The 22027-nt window shown below is 42.7% G+C and overlaps 1 protein-coding gene across 1 annotated transcript in view; it reads right to left on the bottom strand.

Moving 5' to 3' along the window:
- Nucleotides 1-20669, bottom strand: part of IntS8 (integrator complex subunit 8) — a 147636-nt gene extending 126967 nt beyond the window's left edge. Inside the window, exons 1-6 of the mRNA XM_084587879.1 lie at nucleotides 20296-20669; nucleotides 19706-19846; nucleotides 8991-9096; nucleotides 4911-5105; nucleotides 4382-4442; nucleotides 2214-2399 (exon numbers count right to left, since the gene is read on the bottom strand). Coding sequence (XP_084444005.1) covers nucleotides 2214-2399; nucleotides 4382-4442; nucleotides 4911-5105; nucleotides 8991-9096; nucleotides 19706-19846; nucleotides 20296-20416 — 810 coding nt within the window. The 5' untranslated portion in view covers nucleotides 20417-20669. The remainder of the gene's footprint in view (nucleotides 1-2213; nucleotides 2400-4381; nucleotides 4443-4910; nucleotides 5106-8990; nucleotides 9097-19705; nucleotides 19847-20295) is intronic.
- Nucleotides 20670-22027: the final 1358 nt, after the last annotated feature.

Genomic DNA, 22027 nt, shown 5'->3' with positions numbered 1-22027 from the left:
AGACCTCGTGCTGCATCAGCGCCAATCGCCGTCGTGAAAACAGAACTTCACCCGCGTCGGCACTGCACCGCAACGTTGGTTGACGGCACCGAGTCTTCGGATTCACTTCCTAGCATTGACTGCAAGGGCGGGTCGACCTTCTGCCACATATCTCCATGATCTTCACTGAGTGCATCGGCATATCCGTACAGCTGCGCGATTGCATCAGTCGAGCTTTCCACACGCCTGGAGACTTCTGTTAGTTGGAACTGTACTGCGTCGAAACGAATGTGCGATATCCTTGTCACTTTCACTGCCGCTTCCGTTTCTTTGCCTTTCAGACGGACCACACAGTGCACTGATACTTTTTGAGAAGCGTTGATTCTGACCCGATCCTTGTTTCGTCCGATTATTTGCTGCCGACCGCTTCTCTTCCTGGACAGAAGGCTTGAGTTCGTGTTTCCCACACGCATACTTCGTCCTATACTTCTGCACCGTGCACCGCTGCATCGCTGGCACACAGACTAAGCAAGGTAGAAAGTTGGGCGAGTTGGTAATTAGACATGATTGAAAAAATGCACTGCGCTACAAGTGACTGAGCATTGCAGGAAATGCAACGAAAGAAAAAATCAAAAAGGTAATAAAGACAGACAAAGCTGCTACCCGCTGTTCTCATAAGCTAGAATTCTTTTCCATCATAGAGATAAACTAACGTGAGAAGTTAAGGACGCCTACTGTATCATGAAACAAGGTGATAGGTGCATCAATCAGCCTTCTGTCTCCCTTGCAGAGTGTGAATTTTTATACCTTGATAAAACTTGAAACATAATGTCTTTTTTTTTTTTTTGACAATCTGGCAGTTCCGCGCAGGTGCATTGGTTTGTTTCTTTGTATATATACCTTGTCTGTTTGTTCGAACAAACTTAGTTGTGAGTCTGCGCTTGTCCCGTTCTTTAAGTGTTTCGTCGTAGTCTTTTTTAGTGCCATGCATTTTTTCAAACACAGATGAAGCCTCGCGCAACAGTGGGGGTGACGAAAAATGCAGAACGGTAGCCGCGGATTCACAAACTACCGTGCAGTGGACAAACGCGTGTGCTAATGAGGCGGGAGCAGACGCTGCGAGCGATGGCGCGTCTTCCAGCAGCCACTCAGAGAGCGCGCTGAATGCCACGTGACTGGCGCGACCAATCAGCTCCCAGAAGTGGCTCTGTGAAGCCTTCATATTTTTGACATTTGTGCGTTTATTTTTTATTGCAGACACGTGGCTCCGATGGGAGTACTGCGGTGAAACAAGCTTTCCAGTGGCAGCAAAATTTTCGCGATCAGCGTTACGGGCGCAGAGTTATTGCGCTCGGAAATCGACCATTTTCGCGGACATTTCAGTTTTTAGCTACCAGCAATCACAAAAATAATTTTTAGGCTCCCTTTGAGGCCATTTCCAGCGGAATTTTTTTGCAATGTGATTGAACAGACCTTGTAGATTCCGAATCTGATCTGTTCAAAAATTTGATGCTTCGCAATATTTTCACGATTTGATCCCTGCGATTGATCCCTGCGAGAAAAATAGTGTAACTCTACGGAAGACGTTTTACCACTCACGATTTTGAACGTATGAAATAGGAAATCGTATGAACCGGGAACATATCAACGAGGTTTTATTATAATTGGAGGTTTGCAGCCGGCTGTTAGTAAAAGCTATATTAATTACTCTTTGAAATATCAAAACAAGGCTTCCCTCGAAGCTGTGCCTCAAAACATATAGTCCCCCGCATGCCCTCTTTGAAGAAGGCACGCAGCTAAACGACATCAATCCCTGCATGTCACTCCATGGCGTATACGTGCCACGTGACCTGCCCTGTCCCTTCCGCACTGCAGTGCTCTAAGACACCTATTCTGAAAAAGGTGTGAGGCAGCGAAAAATTGTTGTGCCACAACACCAAGGGTAACCGCATTTTTTAAATTCTAAAAAGTAACGCGCCTCTTAATTATGATGATTGGCAACAAACTTTCCATTTCAACCTGGCACCAAACTGCAATAGGCAAAACATTAACTATCAGAAATTTGTTAACCAGCTTACTCGTTAGCATAATTCACCTTTCTGACGTCCCCAAATGCTTCAACTACAGTGCTGAAGCCACCTTGATAACTCAAAACGCCTATATTTAAAAATTCAGGTTCACTTTAGCTGAAACACCCGGTACAATTAACCATCAAAAGAAGACACTTTACTCACCTGACAGCACACATCATCCGCCGTCGCCATTACACCTTTCTCCCAATCATGTTCTGGCTCCAAAAGCTCCGCTTTGACAACAGTAAAGCTCTGGGATTTCGGAACTCGCACACTCAATCCACCTGTTGCTCGCTGAGAGAGAAGCCTTTCCAAGAACTTTACTGCTTCTTCTGCTTCCTCCTCACACTGCAAGCATGCAAGGAAAGCATCATCCACACCCTGGTTCATCACACTGCTAACAAACACCCAAGCTCTCTCCTAGCTACACCTATTCAAATCGTTCGGTTTCAAACAATGGTGCAAAATCACGCATTCAATATATTTGCGGACGTTTCACTCATCCTGTGCGCACTGGCAAAGCTATATTAGAGGTTGGAGTTTTCTATTACAACTGACCTATACAATCATTCCTTTAAATACAGCATTAAGCTAAAGGGGCCATACCCTCGAAAGTCATGCCACAGCTGTGTGGAGCAGGAGTTACACTCAGCCACAGTAGGGAATTACACTTGAGAAAGCAGGGGCAAGGTGAGACAATGGAACCACTGGAATAAGTACTGTGGTTGTGCCCTTTGAGGCAGTGGCCCACAAACTCCAACACTGATGACAGTGAGGCACCTTTATCGTAAAATTCTGTCTGCTAGCATACGACTGTACACCCACTCGCAGACGGTCATCAGCCACTGGAAAGAAAATAGACACCAAGTTTTGTTGCATTTTTCTCCTTGTTAATGATACAAAAGACGTTACTGTACATGGACCGCCAAGTGGTTTTCACCGACTAAAGTAGTGAAAGGCGAAAGCCTGAATGCCGCATTCTGCTACGCAAGTGGCACGAATTAGCAATTACTTAATTAGACATCAAGTAGGTCATTGTTTAATTGCTTCATTGATTAGTCATTAATTAATTGCTTAATTTGTCATTGATTAGTAATTATTTAATCATTTATATTATCCATTCATTAGTGATTGATCATTGATTGGCATATGGCCCATATAACGCACGCATTCACGCATACTGTGGTGGTGCTTTGTGATTAGTCGAGGCCTCTATGACGTCATCCCGCCTCGGCCAATCAGAGCTGCCGCAAAAGAGGGACACATTTTGTCCACGACAGCATGAGCCCTTAAAGGCTTTCACCATAAAATTTTCATTCTCACCTTTCTTGGTTTTAGCAGCTAAGCAATGGCTACGACGTCAAAAATGAAGTCTAGGTCATGTAAGGCACGAAGAAGCCGCAATTTAATCACTGCTTACTCACTCTTGATTACTGTTCTGGAGGCAGGCTGGTTTTAACATTTTAGTGAAGTAAAACGACGAAAAAGCAACATTATGCTCAAAACACTGCGCCTACGCCGACTCCTGAAAAGCCCAAATATAAGCCTAAAGTCATGGAGGTGCATCAAAATTGCACGCTTCGCTACAAAATGTGGAAAACTAAACGCTGCCTTCTATAATGCTGCGTCACATCACAATACGACAGCAGACACCCTTCTCTGTTGTAGCCTTCCTTCCTCAGCTTGCTCATTCCGACCAGCTCGGCAGTAGAGATCTCCAGCCAGGTTGTGAGCAGCCTTGTTGCCACTAACAGATTCGTGCGCTGGGGTCCAAATCAGATTAATTGTCCTATCCAATTCTTTTTGTCTTAGAATTTTGAGTGCCATTGGAGATATCCTCCCAATGGCACTCACAACACATACATGGCCTTTGTGCCAACGAAAGCAAGAGCTATTGCAACCTCCTCTGCTACATCAATATCATCACTCTTAATCGATAGTGCCGAGATCGAGCCCCCTCCCCCGTTAGCCACTACCGCTAAGGTGCCTTGCCCCCTTTTTCCGCCTGCCGCATCTACAAATGCCACCTGCTCCCTCGGCTTCCTTGAATATATGCGTTCCAGAGCCTTTTCTGCCTTCTCTCTTTATTGTATTCTGGGTGCACGTTTCTTTGCAACGGGGGGACTCAAATACACTCTCGTGCCTTCCACCCTATGGTGGCCTGCATGCCCCTTCCCCTAACTGGATTCAGCCCCTTTTTCCAAAATTACCCTTCCTACCCTTGTGGTGCTGAGCCTTTCTAGCTACGATACGTTTACTGTCTCAATCAACTCCGCCAAAGTATTATGCGAATCACTTATCAAAACAGCAGCAAACAAAAAGATTCCCACCTTTTTTGTTATTGCATCAGCCATTTCTGGAGTCACCACTGTTGGATCTACCTGTCCAGGCCTAAAAGAAAAGAAAAGAACAACCTTCTTTTCAGCAAGGGCAGGCTAGGATGATGCCTTTCACAGTGCATCATGCAGCATTTAAAAAAAAAAAAAAAAGCGAACAGGACTTATGGTCATAAGGTCTAAGCTCAGTCAGTCAAGGAACAAACTGAAATAAACAAACCTTATTATCGCAGAAGCTTACAAACTTTCAAGCGGTTTTCTAAAATGAACTTAGTAGGCAGAAGAGCTGCATCACCAGTCAATAAAAAGGGCTTAATTCACATAAGGGGCCATACATCCGTCATGCATCACTACTGAAATAAAGGGAACATTATGATCACTTTGGATGTCTGCATTCAAGCAAAATGAGAATGCAGCATAAAAAACACGGACATCAATTTTCTTTTTTTTTTTTCAACACTGTACTGTGTGTAAATACTGCCTGCATATTGTCGCTGCTTAGCCCTATTGCAGCTAAACTTACAGCTGAACAGCAATTCCTTTGGAGCTTTTAACAGGCACCGAGGACCGCATCAGTGTGTGCACCACCCAGAGGGCCTTGATCATGCAGGCAAAGGCCGCGTCTGGGTTGCTCAGCCGCTCCTCCTCGTTCAATTCGAAGCAACCTGCTGCTTTCTGAAGTTCTGATATCAATGTCTGTTGCATTGTCAATGGTAGTCTGAAAAAAAAAAAAAAAAAAAGGGTAGACATTTACTGAACAAGAGAGCAGTGAAGTTATGATGGCACGTCATATGGGACAGGTGGCAGTTCCCTTCCGATGGAAAAGAAAATCTGGGGAATACTTTTTTTAACAAAGGAAGCCTTACCTACACAACAACCCCGCCGGGGTGGCGCAGTGGTTACGACGCTCGACTATTGTTCCCAAGGACGCGGGATTGAATCTCGGCCTCGGCGGCAGCTTTTCGATGGAGGCGAAAAGCAAGGCGTCCGTGTGCTGTACGGTGTCAGTGCACGTTAAAGAAACCCAGGTGGTCGAAATTTCCGGAGTCCTCCACTACGGCGTCTCTCATAGCCTGAGTTGCTTTGGGACATTAAACCCCACAAACCAAACCAAACCTACACAACAGAGTGACTCAGTGTTAGGACGTATTTGCACGTCACCGATTTTTGCTTTTTACTGTGCACATGTGCTTTCCTGTATATGATAAGTAAACAATCTCTATTTCTATCGACTACCCTCATTCTTCTGTTGTCTTTTATTCTATCTATAAAGTGATTGACGCACCACTGGTGGCGGGCTTACTAAATACACTCAGAAAAGTAGCCGGTCATACCAGCTACTCTCCTTATGAGGCAATAACAAAACGGTTTGAGACTAGTTCTACCTACAAGGAAGTACTTTATTCACCTACATTTACACATTGTCCTCTTCCAAATAACCCCCCTCGAACAGCAATACAGCCCTCCCATCCCAGTATTTCTATAATTCCTGAAAAATAATCTCGAAGTCGTCTTTTCAAAGCACATCACGCACTTCCTGCGGTTCGTGCTGGATCTTTGCAGCAGTGTTAAACCAACTCGATCCTCATATGGACTTGATTTGGGAGGACGGCAAAGTCCATAGGGTAGCTAAATCCCATCAGTAAGATGAGAGCAGAAGCGTGATGTTGTTTTGGGTGACAAACTCATATGCAAGGAAAGCTTGGCGACAGGGTGCAAGGTTGCCATGTAGCATCCAGTTTTGAGTGCCGCAGGTACCGTTGCTTTAACTGAATGTACTCCCTCCAACACCTTAAAATCTCTAAGTAAAATCGCTGCGGAGTGGGCCCAAACAATCGCCTATATGACGTCAGCTAATCTCAAAACAACCGCAGCGGTCCTCCATCCCCGCTGCAGTGGATGATTAAGGCGGAAATTTTAAATGATACTTACCATCTTCTATCAGAAACGCAACAGAAAATAAAACTGCATTTGCGTCTTTAAACATGCTTTCGTACAAACATGAAAGCCACCGCGTTTACTGACGGTCTGATGCAAGGAGGTTGTAGACGTGGCTCAAGAGTGTCATCTGTTGTTAGTGTTCACTCACCACTGAAAGCGCCTATGAATGCTGAATGCTGATGAATACGCAACCGCATAGCGGGCAAGAAGCTGAAAGCGCAGTGTATCCCCAAGTTAGAATGCTCATTTTTTGCGCTTTCTAGCCAAAAGAACCTGCTATTGAGAGTACAGCAGACAGCTAAAAAGAAAAAGGAAAGCAAAAGGCCAATTTTGGCCTGTGGAAACAGCAGCTCGGCTGGTAAGTAGAAATAGAAGCTTGGATTGACTAAAACACAGCACGTAACGTGCAAACACTACTTTCGCACCCCTGCTAACCAAAGTGCTCGACAAGCTGGAGGTAGAATATAGAGCCTAGACAAAGAGGCACACCCTACAAACAACCAAGAAAAGCATTTCACGAGCCCAGACAAGGAGGCTGGACAGCTATAAAGCTGAAAAAAAAAAAAAAAAGATAACTTGAAGCAATCGCCACAAAGAAGTGTTGTGGACGAAAAAGTGTGTACTGCAGTGCATAAGAAACTGGAGACAGCTTCGACCTGAAGGGACATTCATCGTTGCACTATGTCACAGTGTAAAGGACGGCCCAAAGAATGCACCAGGCCTCTTTGATTTATTAATTTTGGCCCTAAACTTGAATAGCCTGTTCTGAAAACTTTTAACTCATTTTTCTTAGTTTGCACTTTTTGCAAGAGCACTACTGTTAGAAAATTAGGATTTTAAAACTCTTCTGCCAAAGGCTGCTTTCAAAGTAATCTCTTATCTAGAATTTTGTTGGGAACAAGGTAAGGTACTTTTTGGATTTCTAATTATTCAATAAAAAAAGATATGTGACATAGATTGACAACAAAAAAAAAAAAAAAAAAAAAAAAAAAAAAGAAAATTATTCTTAAAGTGCTCAGACCTTTACAAAAATGTCATAAAGAACCCGAAATTTGCCTTTTCCTGCATAATGAACTACCTAGAAGTTATCCAAGCACAATTGGATAGTACATCTTCAAGATTTTTGAAATGATAATTTTTCTAAGCTGACGCTCTTAATTACTCATTATGACAGCTACAACTTTTTTTCTACTTGTTCTAAGGCGATGAAACAAAGAAAAAAATTTAATAAGAGGAAGATATACCACCTCTGAAAATTTTATCAAAATTGGTCCAACAGTTTAAAACTTGAGCCTTTAACCCAGCATCCCCACTTAAGAAGCTGAAAACTGACCTTGAAACATGATATGTTAATTTTACACACTGTGATGGCTCACATATAATAAGAGGGGAAACACTAGCAGTTGGTATCATGATGAACATGCTGTGACATGTTTTGTTGCAGGTACGGGATCCTTGCATTGAAGAGTACTGCAGTTTATTTACGTTCACAGTCTCTGCACGGAAGTATGTCTTCCATGTTCTTTGCTGCTAACGCATTGTGTATTTGGGGAGAAACGACTTGGCATAGAGGAGTGCCACGAATCACAACTGCTCTTGAAGTTTCCGTTGCAGAGGATGTTCAACAATGATATAAGCCTGCGATCTTGCATACACAGTAGATACCAACGCCACCACATATATTCCATTTCGAACTCTACGCTAATTAAAATTTTTCTGAACTTCTTTGAAGTTCACATTAATGAATTTCCCCTGCACACAGATAACGGTGACTCCGCTACTAGCAGCGGTGCTGTGAAACATGCAAATGAGGCAATTTGTTTAGACATGTCTAAAATTTCGGCTCCTGAAATTAAAGGAGTTAAAAAAAAGTTAAAAATGACCCAGAGTAGCATGTGGCAGTGCCACAAGAATATGTGAACAATCAAGCATGCCTAAAAAATTAAGTTATAAATTTTTGGTTAGCGACAATGAAGCGCTGGAGCTACAGTGAATGAATTAACTAAAAAAAAAAAAAAAAAAAAATTGAATTTTTCCCATGAACCCAATGTGAAAAAAATTATACAGACTTGTGTAAATGGTAGCCAAAAATTTAGATATTCTTTCCCGTAAACTACTGGCATTTTCGGGAGCAAATGTTGCACACAAAGCAGCATATTATGGTCTGTGTTCTTTCAGAAGTAATTTAACAGCAGCTCTTGCCTGGATTGGCAGTAGTTGATAAGAAATTGAAGTAAGCGGCAAGCACAGTTTTTGAACAGGCTCGCTGAGTAGCAGGTAAAACAGGTAGCGCCGCCTGCCAAAGGAAGAAGCGATTGACTGCCCAGCTTGGCGGATGGGCAAGTAACCTGTTGCTTTGCAGGCTACTGTCGCATTCTTGCTGCGTTGTTTTACTAAGTGAAGTGGCAACTCTTCCTTGTGACTAATTTAAATGAGCAGATGAAATGGCATTTTCAAATTCAACTTCATAACACTTTTCAAGGAACACACAAAAATAATATATTGCTGTGTGTGCAAAGTTTGTGCTTGAATAAGCTGGCAGGTTTTGCAGCGAAATGTTGCCAAGTCCAGTCACTGAATATGCAAGTCTCTGTAAAGTATTGCCAAAGTTGGCAAAACAGTAAAGATTTGAGAACACGTCATAGCTGATGAAAAGCCTTACTTCTGCTCGAGGAGGTCCATATTCCAGCCAAGAAAAGCTGCAGTTTTCAGAGCCAATAGCTTCAGAGGCAGTGACTTTCGATTGCCCGGCTCTTCTTCAGGGGAGCCTGAAATTATGTGCACACGAAAGAGCAACCTTAACCAACAGTTTTCCTTCTGAATGAAATGCTTGATTACTGTTACTAAATGTGTCTATGTCGTACAGGAAGCCATACTTTCAGCAAACACGCAGAAGGTTTACTGCCGCACATTCACTTTGCTTTTCATGATCCGAGTAAAGTCTAACTTCTTATTACCAATGAAATGTCGCACATATAAATGGCTAGAGATGAAAAAAAATGCAATCACGTGCAATGATTGGCTCAGCAAAGTGATATAAAAAAATGAAAGAAAATGCAGACTCAAAAGCGAAAATGTACCAGACCATGCTTCACTAAATATACAAGCTCAAAATAACCTCAATATATATACAAGCATAAATGTTCTAATGAATACATATTAACAGTAATTTTTAAAACTGAAATGAGTAATAACAGACATGTTAAAGGTACACTGAATAAAAAATCACCGCTGAGATTTCCAGCGCAGATGGTAGCTATCGCATTGGGAGTGACCAAAACAATCCACTTTATGAACAGAAATGAGCGGAAAGTATTTTAATGAATATTTTTTAAAACCTAGCAGCCTCCTAGCAGCCTCCTTAAAACCTAGCAGCCTCCTGTGAAAGCTCTGAAAAAACCGGATATCATGTCACACTTACCTGCCTCACTCATGCCTTCCTAGCCACCCCCATCGCGAGCCGCCGCACCTGTTCATTTTCCTTTCCCACGTGGCACTCACAAAGCGCACGGATGGACGTTTTTTATATATATATATATAGTGCAATGGCGGCCTAAAACTGCTGCTCGTGTTCTTGCGCACAATTCATCGTTCCCTCCCAGTGCGCAAACAATTGTCCGCAATACGTGCCCTCCGTACACGTCCCTCTCGACCTCCCTCTCCTGCAGCATTTCACAATTCGCAGCATTGTGCACGGCGTGACGTAGAAGAACCGACACTGCGTGTAGCCGGTCAACCAACTTCAGGTACGAGGGCGGCGGCGGCGGGACCGCGGGACCATGACGTTGCTGATGGTAGATGTGACGTCACACCCGCCGGCTCACGGTCGGGAGCGCACTGCCTCTGACCTGGCGGCTGCTCATACAACGTCAAAAATACAGCCATCCACTCAAAACTAACCTGAATTATGTGTCTGCACTAGTGTAATCGTGTCTTACGAATGAAATTGAGGTGCTTTCTCAATATTCTTGAATATTTGTTCAGCATACCTTTAACACACCAAATTGTTTCTAGTGAATATAAGTTAGGGGCCTCTCTGTTACATGGCACCACTAAGTGGCCATTCGATCTATTAGAATACAAGTTGACAATCAGCAAGGTTAATCATTTTTCAATGTTATTTTTAAAAACATATGTATGTTGCTTTTCTTTTTTTTATAGAATGTAAACTCCTTTACTGCAGTGGCGTAAACTCGGAAATGGACTGTCTAGCCTGCTGTGACCTTTGAGTCTGGTAGAGGTTCTTTGTTCCAGCAAGCTAAGCCAAGTGTGTTCTATGTATATATCTTTGAACAGTAAATTTTGACTGCAAGCATATGATAGTTAATAGTTAGTGATAAGGTAATTAAGAGTCAATTAAACATAATTAGGCATGCAACATATAATTAGTGAACCATGTGGTACATTTTTAGATAGCTACTGACTAGATCAAGTATAATCTGACAGTAATTAGTTTGCAGCGTCTTTTATAGCCTGGTGTCTAGGCATCTCTCATAGCCCGAGTCGCTTTGGGACATTGAACCCCACAAACCAAACCAGTAATTACTTATGAATTAGAAGAATTGCACAACCTAGAATATAGCTCAGTATATCAGTGGACAGCTGCTAGCAAGAACAATAATAATCTGAGTGTCTCAATCATTAACTAGTGCAATTAATTGTCACTAAAATAAGGTACATAGTGCAGTACATCATTTGCTAGCTACTGACGACCAGTACACTATAGTTGCACCATTGCTCAGCCATTGCCAAACCATGCAAAACAAAGCTTGTGCTCAATAAGCTAGGTTTGACTTCGTTGAACACCATAAATTTTTCTGTCTGCCGACGATGTTTCTACAAGTAGTGATTTCTCACAGCAAACCTTAGTGGTAAGTGTAAGTTCAGGTCCAATTTATTTCCTATGATTTTTTTTTAACAAATTGCCCTGACCGAGTAACTAATCGAAGCTGACAAAGCCATTAAAGACATTATAGTGGCCCAGATAATGATATTACATATGCCAGGAGTGCAATACCTCAGAACTAGTGTTGTGCCTAAACGTAATTTCTAGGTGTCACCTAAGTACGCCACACTACACAATGGCAGTTTTCTGAATAATTTTTAGATCACCTGGACATTAAAAGTGGCTTGCCAGGTCAACGGCTACCTGGCATAGGCCTCGGTTTATTGCTTAGCATTACATGGGAATAGGTGCATAGGCGTCGGCAGGGGGCTGCAAAGGAAACACTTGCATGGGTTTCAACAGTTTGCCTACTGCACTCATTTACTTATTTAGAACTCCTGCTCACAGCTCAAATGACTATAAAAGCTATTAATAATATGACTCTCAGTGAAGGCCAATTACCAAAAATTTGAACATGGGCATATTTGTTAGTTTTTGCGCGAACAAAACCATATAAAATAATATCACCCAGGCCCCTTGCCTAAGGCACAATTGTTATATAGAAACACATTTGATAAGTTGGACCTACCTCAGGAAGGACTGTAAAATAATAATCCACACAGACACACAGCACAGTGAAAATCAATAATATTCTAAGCAATCCTCGGCTCACTGTTTATAGAGAGCTCCATAAAAGGCCACATCACTTTCAAGCTCTGAGTACACTACAGGCCATAAATAAACTGCTCTGAAGAGTACTCCCAGTACTATACACTGAAAATCTATAATATAGTTCAACCACATTTGGAGAATTGAAAGTGTCTACTCACTGAGCTTTGAAAATTGAATTTCTAATCAGCAATGTAAAAATCTGCATATTCCCACATACATTTTATTTTTTTGCCCTCAAGCAAGACTGCGTGAGTTCGAATGACACTGGCCATTCAAAGACACATATAGATTATAAGCCGACAGGCAGTCAATCACAAGTTGCAAAATTGCAAAAACAGCAAAGAAGGATGGTTACCGTAAGACCAATCTTGGTTTTGCACAAGAAAAATTGGTTTACTTTATTACAAGTACCCACAGTGCCCATAGGGCATTAATTTGCTTGTAACACATACAAGCAAATCAAATACTGAAAACGCATTAGCAAATGTAACACAGCATACAAATGAATTAACCACTTGTTAGGATCATGATAGCATACTATACTTTGGTGCATCACTAATAATAATGGCAATTATAGAAAATGTAGACCTGAGAAAAGAAGTATATCGCATTACTACGTCAACAGCTGTTTGACAATCAGGTGCACAAATTACATAATTCGGAACATTGTTACAGCCAAGAGTAATGTTAGAGAAAAATTATTACTTCAATACAATAATGCTGCATTGACAACCCTTAATTTTTTTTCATACTGTCTAGTCTCTCCAATATTTAGTGTGGATGCTTTAGATATGTGGTTTTATTAATGCCAATATAATCATTATAAATTCTGTACAAGAATTTCAGCCTGCAGATTTTTTTCCGAATGGTAAGAATCCACCCTTCCATCTTATTTATGGGAGTTCAAGTGAATGGGTCCCACACTACACAAGCACATTCCAGCACTGGAATTATATTAGTAAGATACAGTGTTTCTTTCAGTACTTGGAGAGTTTTGTAATTCCCCTAAAAAAAAAAAAAATCCACATAACGAGAAGCTAAGGCAGTTATCATATCATTGTGGGCTGTCCAATCTAGGGATGCTGTAAGTATGATGCCAAGATACCTCACCCTATCAGTTTGTATAGTGTTATGACTTAGCTGGTATGACCCAGTAATTTTTCCTTTTGTTGGTAACTTGCGTGTATAGCACTTGGATATATTTAATGTCATACCCCACCTCAAACACCAGTCAGCAACTTTGTCTAGGTCAGTCTGCATTACATTAAAGTCATCAAAGCATGTGACAGCTGTGTACAAAGCACAATCAAGGGTGGAAGTAGGCTCATGCATTTTGGAGCAGCTCAGGAAGCAGTAATAAAGCAGATTTGGAGCAATAAAGTGAGAGTTTGGAGCATTGAAATTATGTTTTGGAGCATGTTTCTAGGGTGAAACGCTTTTATTAATTGCAAGTTTTTGTTTCTGAGATACAAAAATGCCCGATTTGATTCCTTTCTATTCAACATTCAATGCTTTGCTGACTACGCCTGCATCTCTGATAAGACAAGAGAAACGGCCAAAACATGTACAGAAATTTAATATAACACAACTGACCTGTGTAACAATTTCGATAAGACCAGCAGCAAACCAAATTCTTGCTTCGACATGTCATAACTAAACTAAGTCTGATTATTTTAACATGGTAGGTTGAAATGTGGAGTCCATCACTTTGATATGCTCAAGCACCAAAACCAGTTTGGATTTCACATCAATGACCAGCACATTTTCGCTCTCCTTGTGCATATGCTTTTTGATCCTATACATATGCTGAAAAATTCCAGGGCACAGGTCAGTAGTACCGACAGGAAGGATAGACTGCACTTAAGGGTAGCCTTTAGGTCCGTTCGATTCAGCTGCACTCTTTGCACCAGTTCCGTAAAGTTCTACGGCGCTGAGCAAGCAGGCAGCGCCAGTTCCAGCAGTACAGGTGCAGCATCGGCACCAGCTGCTTCCAAACGAATGGTAGAGTGCAGGTCGGGCCATTTGCTAGCCTTGGTGTCGCCAACAAGCTGCGGTCAGCTGTTTGCAACTCGCGTCAGCCGACGTCAACGTCCCGGTTAATTTGATGAATTTTCAAATAGGACATGACAACGAAGTTTTGCCATTATCCAGCAGCGATGCTTTTGGCCTGTGCGTTGTAATAAACAGCGAAAAAACCCGATGTTAATTGCACTTGTATGAGAACACGATAGAGTTCGCCAAGAAATGGCTATGGCACAAGAAGTAGACGTGCATGCGGTGTGATGCATGCTGATTATATATTTCAATCATGACCATATGCGCTTTGATCGCCAGCTGCCGCAAAACATTTGCACAACATGTACGTACCTAAATGCAATGTGCTATTTGAAAATATTCATGTTTGAGATGATTAGCGCCATTGATCTCAGCGGCCTATGCACAGGCGATAGGGGAGAAAACCTGGGCTAGGGGGCGCTGCGCCGCTCTGTGCGTCAGTGCCCTCCATGGAGACCCCGTCAAAACCTCCGCGCAGCGCAGATGCGTCGTCTGCTCCCCGCCGCATCGAAAAAAGCATGCTGTCGTCTGCTCCGCGCTGCTTTCCAGCACGTGTTTGCGCGCGCTCCAACAAAGGGGTGGGGGGGAATAAAAAAACAACTGGAGTGAAAAAGTGACGGGGCGCGCTTTTTCACAAAGCTTGTGTGGAAACGGTAACGGGATGGTTGTCGGCTTTTTTTTTTTTAGGTATTTCGTACCGCTCGTATCTCACACCTCCGTAACTGGCGGTGCTGCAGCAATCATTGCGGAACCCAGTCGGCCTCAAGAAACAAATATTCGTCATTAATGCGATCACTTGGCGCTTATAAAGGAAAAACACATATGTCAATCGTTCTATCCTCATGTGCGATCCTGCTTCGGGAGCTCAAAACTGCGCATTCGCTAGAGGAGATAACTGAATAGGAATTGCACAGCGTAGCTGTGGAATTAAGAAGACAAAGGTTTCCGTGGAGAGATGTCCCCGCCTGCATGGAAAGTCGTCAGGCATTTCCTCGCTCTTTGTCTCGTGGAGAGAGGAAACTGCCGCAAAAATGGCATGCCTCGGCTTCTTGTCAGTGACCTAGGTCGTTAAGAAACCCCTCATCGTTAAAAATAGATAGGTCATTGATTTCGGATGGCAGCGCCGCAGCAGCAAACTCCCCCTGACCACTGTCAGCAGGAACCAAAGGGTAAGGCGGCATGCTTTGTGCCTTTGTAGGGAAAGCGTCCTAAATGCGCCGAAAGCAGGCACCACGGCGCCGGTAGCATCACCTAAAACGTCTGTCCCCAAAGAGTTGAATAGGCCCCTTTCAAGTGAGCAGTCACAAATGGAAAGGAACTCCCCAACCAGCGCCCGGAGCACTCATCGCTGTGTACACGCATATCAATTCTCAATGAGAAGGCTGGACCCTTCATTCTCTGAACAACATGACAAAGACATCAAGAGGTACCGCCTCAAGTCCTTCAAAATACCCGTCGCTTGCCTCTGCCTTCGAGTAGCGAATTCGCGTTCATATATATTTTTTTAATGTCTGAGCCTGCCAACAAGCGCTCTTTGAAAACAATGTCCGCGACGATCAAATAATCATAATTTCTCGATTTTGAAAGCACCGATAAAAAACACGCTTCCAGCCAGCCTCTATGCCAGCCGGGGCACAGAAAAAAGCAAAAATAAGAAACCCCATTGGCAAAGAGCGCTGGCTTTGCGCGCGCAGACGCGCGTCTATCTCCCTTCGTTCTTACTCTCCTTCTCTCGCTCCGCGTGCACATGCGGCTGCCTGCGGCACGCGCTCCCGAGCGAGCAAGCTGCGTAGACTCCGCAGACAGCCATGCGCAGCACGGGCGCGGATGCGCGTAGGTTTTCTAGTTCCTCTCCGCTCCGCTAGAAACTAAGCGCTGGCGTCGTGGAGCAAACTCCAGCTTTGGTTCCCTATAGGATTCATTCATTCATGAATATGCGATGCATATATGAACAAAAGCCGACCGCATTCGTGTGGTAGGCTAGCTGTGAATTATTATATATTGCCACTCACACCAACCGGCACCAACATGCCGATTAAGGTGAAGAATGTTCAAATAGCACATCGCAGTGAAGTGTTGACACGAACCAGTCTCGATGTACGTTGCACCATGCGGCAGCTGGCACGAAGCGAAAACTTCGATCACGATTGAGGTCAGCATGAACCCTAACGTATGCACGAGACATGGTTTGAAGTATGCATTGTCGTTTCTTTGGCGAACATGGGCACTGGCCTTGTTGACAAGTGGAATAACTAGGGTCGCTTCACTGTTTATCACAACACGCAAGCCATCGTCGCGCAAGCTGTCTGCTTTCATGCGGCACCGACCGCTGAGGAGGTGCACAATATTACTGAACCTTTCGTGAACTCTACCTGCACGACGTGGTGCAGAGAGCGCCATGTTGCATCGCTGAAAGGTGCAGAGGGCGCCATGTTGTATCGCTGAAACGAATGGCGAAGTGCAGCACCACGAGAACGAGTTCACCTTTCGCCTCCTCCAGATTTTTTTGCTTCATAGCCTTGTGCCAGTGGTTCCTGTTTTCACCTGAGCAACACTGGCACTTCCTTAATTTAAACACTCAAAAAGCCCTGTACGGCTTTACAACACTCTTGAGAATATGTCTAGTGAATGGCACTTTGTGGTGTCACCCCCTTACGCTTCAAGTATGCTTTTGTCTGACGTAGGCTTGACATGCTTGGCACTAACAAAGAGGTGGGATGGTGGAGTACCTGCTTGCTTTCACAGCTGAACCTTTAGAGCAACGAGTTTTTCTTGCTTTCTGACAACTTTCTTAGCGGCTCAAGGTACCAGCTATGACTGCTTCACTCACTTTTCTCACCACCAGCAATTCAAAAGGCTTGAGAAGGTGCTATGTCAAGTGCAAAAAATATTTTTTAGTAATAATTTTCCTCCGATCGCTTGTTATGAGTTTTTAAAATTTACTTGCAAATTTCTTATGCTCTTTGCTTTTCTAGTTTATGAAACTTTTATGCGTATTAATATAAATGCTCTTTGCTTTTCTAGCTTTTGAAACTTTTATGAGTATTAATATAAGCGCAAGGTGCACTATAACTGCCACCATTGTGCTGCCTTTGCTTCGTACACAGAGCAGGCAGCATGCCACTGCCCCATGTTCTCACTGTCACTCAATCAAATTGCATCGAATCAAATTTTTGGAGAGAAAATCATTAATAGCCCTCTGTGCAGCAAAAATGTTGTGTTGTGTTTTATGGCGCATAAGCAACTCAGGCTATCATGCGCCAAGCACAAGGTATATTAAGGTTTTTTTTTTTTTAGAAGGAATAAAGTGTTAAGATATCATAGCTTGTTCAGGAAAGATGTTTCTTCTAAGAAACTAAAAACACACAAAATGTCTACAATTGCATTCTCTCCTAGGAAAAGTGATGGATGGAATGGTATCTGTTCGGTGTAAAATTGAGTGAAATGCTTTTTCCGTAGCTTTTCGAGTTTTTTACATGAAATTAAAATGTGGTTTATCGTCAGTCCATGTCCACAGTCTTCACACATGGGTTCATCTTCTTTTTTAAGAATGAAACTATGAGTAAGATGCGTGTGTCCTATTCGAAGGCGACATAATATTACCTCCATGAAGCGTTTCTGGTGACTGCATGACTTCCATTCTTCGACAACTGGTTTCACGACGTGTAGTTTGTTGTTTATTTCATTTTTCCATGAGGCTTGCCATTTTTCCCTGAGCTTTTTTTGTATGAATTTCAAAACATCTTTGCGTGGTACATTTACTTTTTCTATTTTTGCTTTTCGGGCAGCTGCTGCACATTCGTTAGCTGTCTCGTTACCTACGATTCCGACATGGCTAGGTACCCAGCAGAATTTAATTTTGTAACCTCGTGTTTCGGCTGATGTTATATAATGTATTATTTTTCCCACTAAAGGTTCTGTTGCATTTTTAGAGTGTTAAAATGCTTGAAAGAGTTTTTGTCCGACCGTTCTTTCCAAGTTCGTCTCGGTGCTACTCTGTCAAAACGTTTCACTCAGGAGAATGGTGTCCCTCAGGGGTGCATCTTGAGTACCACGCTGTTTATAGTAAAAATGAACTCCATAGTAAAAATAATCCCAACGACCATCATGCATTCAGTCTATGTCGATGACCTATAAATAGCATGTACATCCTCTAATGTATCAACGTGTGAGAGACAAATTCAATTAACAGTGAATAAACTAGCGACATGGGCAGATAGAAATGGTTTCAGGTTCTCTGCACAGAAATCAATAGCCGTTTTATTCTCACTTAGACGAGGTTTGCAAGTGGACCCTACAGTTTACCTCAATGACATTGCTCTCCCAGTAAAACAAGAACATAATTTTCTAGGCATTACTTTCGACAAAGCTTACTTTCCTCCCCCACATAAACACCCTTAAAAAGAAAGCCTCCCAATCTTTAAATATACTTAAAGTGCTGTCACGTAAACGCTGGGGATCCGACAGAACATGCCTTCTGCAGATTTATCGTTCAGTTGTACGTTCGAGCTTGGACTACGGTTGCATAGTCTACGGTTCCGCAAGACCCTCATACCTAAAACGACTAGACCCAGTCCACAACCTAGGTCTGCGTCTTTCGACCGGGGCATACAGGACGTCTGTGCGAAGTCTGTATGTAGAAACCAACGAACCATCTCTTGAGGACAGAAGAACCATGCTAACTTGTTCATACATTCTTAAGATCCGTTCGCTACCAACACACCTCTGCTACCCCATAGTAACAAAGTGCCCGTCCAGAACCCTGTTCAACAACAAACCACAAGCAGTCAGACCCCTCCTCCTCCGCTTTGAACAGATGTGCGAAGAAATAAAAATACTCGATACACTCCCCGACATTGCACAATGCCCTGATCCATTACCCCCTTGGTATAAATTTCCCTGTGTATGCGACCTTACTTTAACACAGTTTGACAAACAACAAACTCCACACGAACACATATTACAAGAATTCCTGACATTAGAGGAAAAATACAAAGACCACAATACATTTTATACCGATGGTTCTAAAACGACCTCATATGTTGGTAGTGGTGTCGTTTAAAACAATCGCCAGAAAACAGTTAGGTTGCCCAATTGTGCATCAGTGTTCACTGCAGAAAGTTATGCCATATCCATAGCTGTGGAAAAAATAATAAAATGCAATATTGAAAAGATTATAATCTACACTGACTCCCTCAGCTTAACCACAGCATTACACTCTAAAAAAAAGTGCAGCAAAAATGCATGTTTTGCTAATTTTGATGGCAGAACATGGAGGCAGCCAGTTTGGAGCAGTTTTGGAGCAGGATAGTGCAGAAAAGGCTAATGTTTAGAGCAGAATAAAGCAAATGGAGCAGCACTTCCACCCCTGCACAATAGTCAGCATATAGTCTGAGAATGGATGAGACCGACTTAACTGTAGCCCCTTGGCCCCAAACCAAACCACTTCAGGTGGTCAAAGCTGCAAAAAAAAAAAAAAAAATCTTTACAGCTGAAAGTAAAAAATGCATAAGCATATGCAAATGTATATGCATTGTAAAGGAGCACAGACCCCGTCAAGCTGTGTCTTCTTCAGCTTTTCGTCTGTGCTCCTGACATCTGTAAAGAAGTCGAATAAAGTGATTCCAATTCTGAAATCACTTTAAAAGAACTTCACTGGTTTCCGCAGCAGCCAAAAGCACACAGTTAAATGATGGAACACGCTACTATTGTGAAATGACCTACACATTTGCTTATTCTTTGCTTTCACTAGAGCTTAGAGTTACCAGGTTCGTTTGAAGTGCCATCCAAGTTGACTATGCCTTGAAGGCCATTGCCTGGAACCATGGAGCCTCCATTTGGTCCTTGGAGTGGTGGATCGATGGCATTTGCCAAAAACTGAATGACAAGTTCAAATGGGGAAGGGTCTGCAAAAAAAAAAAAAAAAAAAAAGGAACAGCGCACTGAATTCTTACAGATGTTCACCTAACATCAGAGCATCCTTACTTTACTCAAGCCTGCTCAAGGCTTGCCGAGGCTTCCACTCGGGAAGTTTCAACAACTGCCCACCAGCTAAACGGCAATTATATATTTCATGATTAACTAGCCAGCACGGAAATTTTTTCAGCTCGCGAGGAACGAATGGCAAACAGGAAATGCCGCCGAGTTGGCCGGCGCCTAAAACTTGGGCTTAATATACATGCGGCATAAAAGCATGACAGTGAGACATTGAAAAGCGAGAGGAAGTCACCTCACTAGGCTATAACGACACAAGTCAAGCTGGAAAGTCATACCTCGAGATTTACTTTTGTAATTAACGCACTTCTACGATAATATGGTAAAGCAAAACTAAGACAAAGGGATGAATGGTGCATACCTGGTTTCTCGCTCGAGAGGTGCTTCTCAAGCAAAGCGTCATCAAGCAAGAAATCCAACCAAGAAATAACGTGGGAGTTATTGGGTCTTGAGAATGGCAACGGGTCCTCACAAGTTTCCATATTAAAACAGGAACTTCAGAACAAACAAGACCTCAAATGACAACTCAAAACTCTTCACAAAGCCGCCATGCACAAAAAGTGCCGGCAAACAGGGTTACTAGGTTACTAGTCCTCAAGCCTCAAGCCATAAAACGCCAAAAACACCAAGGCCTTAAAACACTAAAAAAAGCAATAAAACAAAAAGCAAGTTGCAAAACATTACTGACGTTTAAAAAAAAATAAAAGTTTGACAAAGCATAGCGACAAAGGGTACAGGTACGGGTGATGCTATATTCACACCAATTCGGTCTAAGGGCGGGGCCTCCGCTTTTCACGTGATCAGTGACGTGATGGCATCGGCAAGAAATACATACCATAAAAAATCGCGCTCCGCGCGTTCCTTCCGGCCGTCGATCCGCGCGCGCGCTTCTCGATCTTCTCTATCCATTCCACTGTTTCCTCGCGACCATGAGTGACGCTCCTGAACGTCAGGAGCTCATTTTGCGACGCTACCTCAGCGACATACATGAGGAAGGAGGCTACTGACATTGATACCTGAAATGCGAAGAAGATTGTAAAAAGTCGGGGAGATCTCGGCTGACAACGTAAAGTATAGCTGTGCGGACTTCACGAGAGTTCGATGTGTCACCCAAAGGTAAGTTCCTTTCACAGTGACGGCGCTTCTAGCCAGTAATATATGTATGTGTATACGCATGCAAGCATTACTCGATTTTTCTTGTGCCATTTAGCTGCAGCACGACAGCTGTAATGTGAACTTTATACTGTACATAAGAGCAATAATTTCGCTTTTCGATTGTAGCAAGGATTGCGCAAAATTTATTTGCGTGCGCGCGAAAGAGAGAGAGAGAGAGTGTGTATGTGTGTGTGTGTGAGTCATTTATACGAACCTGATAAATGCGTACCTCTTTACATGTTCTCCATGATTCATCATATGACGGAAAAATTTTTATGGACGTGCCTTCCCGGGTAGAGAAAGAAGTTGTAAAAATCTGCATCCTCGGCGAAGAATACTGGAAGAATGACAACTCGGTATGTGCAAGATTTGAAATTGATGATGGTTATACCTAGCTGATTTTCTTTTCTTTTTTTCTTTTTTTTTTTTCATTCAACTAGCGTTAGGAATTTAGCCTTTCTGTAACCGCTTGTAACTATATATACAAATCTGCATGCACATGCATATAGATCAGGGGCCCTATATATATGTGTGTGCGTGCGTGCGTGTGCGCGTATGCATATGCACTCGGTATTTCGTGGTATTTCGGAAGTACTCAGTATTTCTTTGTTGAAGCGCGCGGGAAGAAAATATTAAAAATGGTGTTGACGGCAGCTTAATGATGTTAATTGAATTTGCTGTTACAATATATATGTTGTAAAAGCAGTATTATGCATATATCCATCGGCGCCAAAAATTTGCAGGACACGAGAAAATATATATATATATTTTTTCTGTAAAGTGCCGCATATATGTCACAGCATATATGCGGGTCGAACTTTTATCTGTTTGACACCAGCTACATTGGTCTTCGATTCCATGACGCGTCCTGAAAAGTTTCGTTCCCGTTAGTACAACGAACAGAGCTTGATGCGAAGGCATCGACCGCGTCAACATTC

Source organism: Amblyomma maculatum, chromosome 1 (genome assembly GCF_055883805.1).
Source record: "Amblyomma maculatum isolate TAMU_Amacu chromosome 1, ASM5588380v1, whole genome shotgun sequence".
NCBI classification, from domain to species: Eukaryota; Metazoa; Arthropoda; class Arachnida; order Ixodida; family Ixodidae; genus Amblyomma; species Amblyomma maculatum.
Note: the sequence above shows the minus strand (reverse complement) of the source record. Positions and strands in the feature narration are given on the sequence as shown.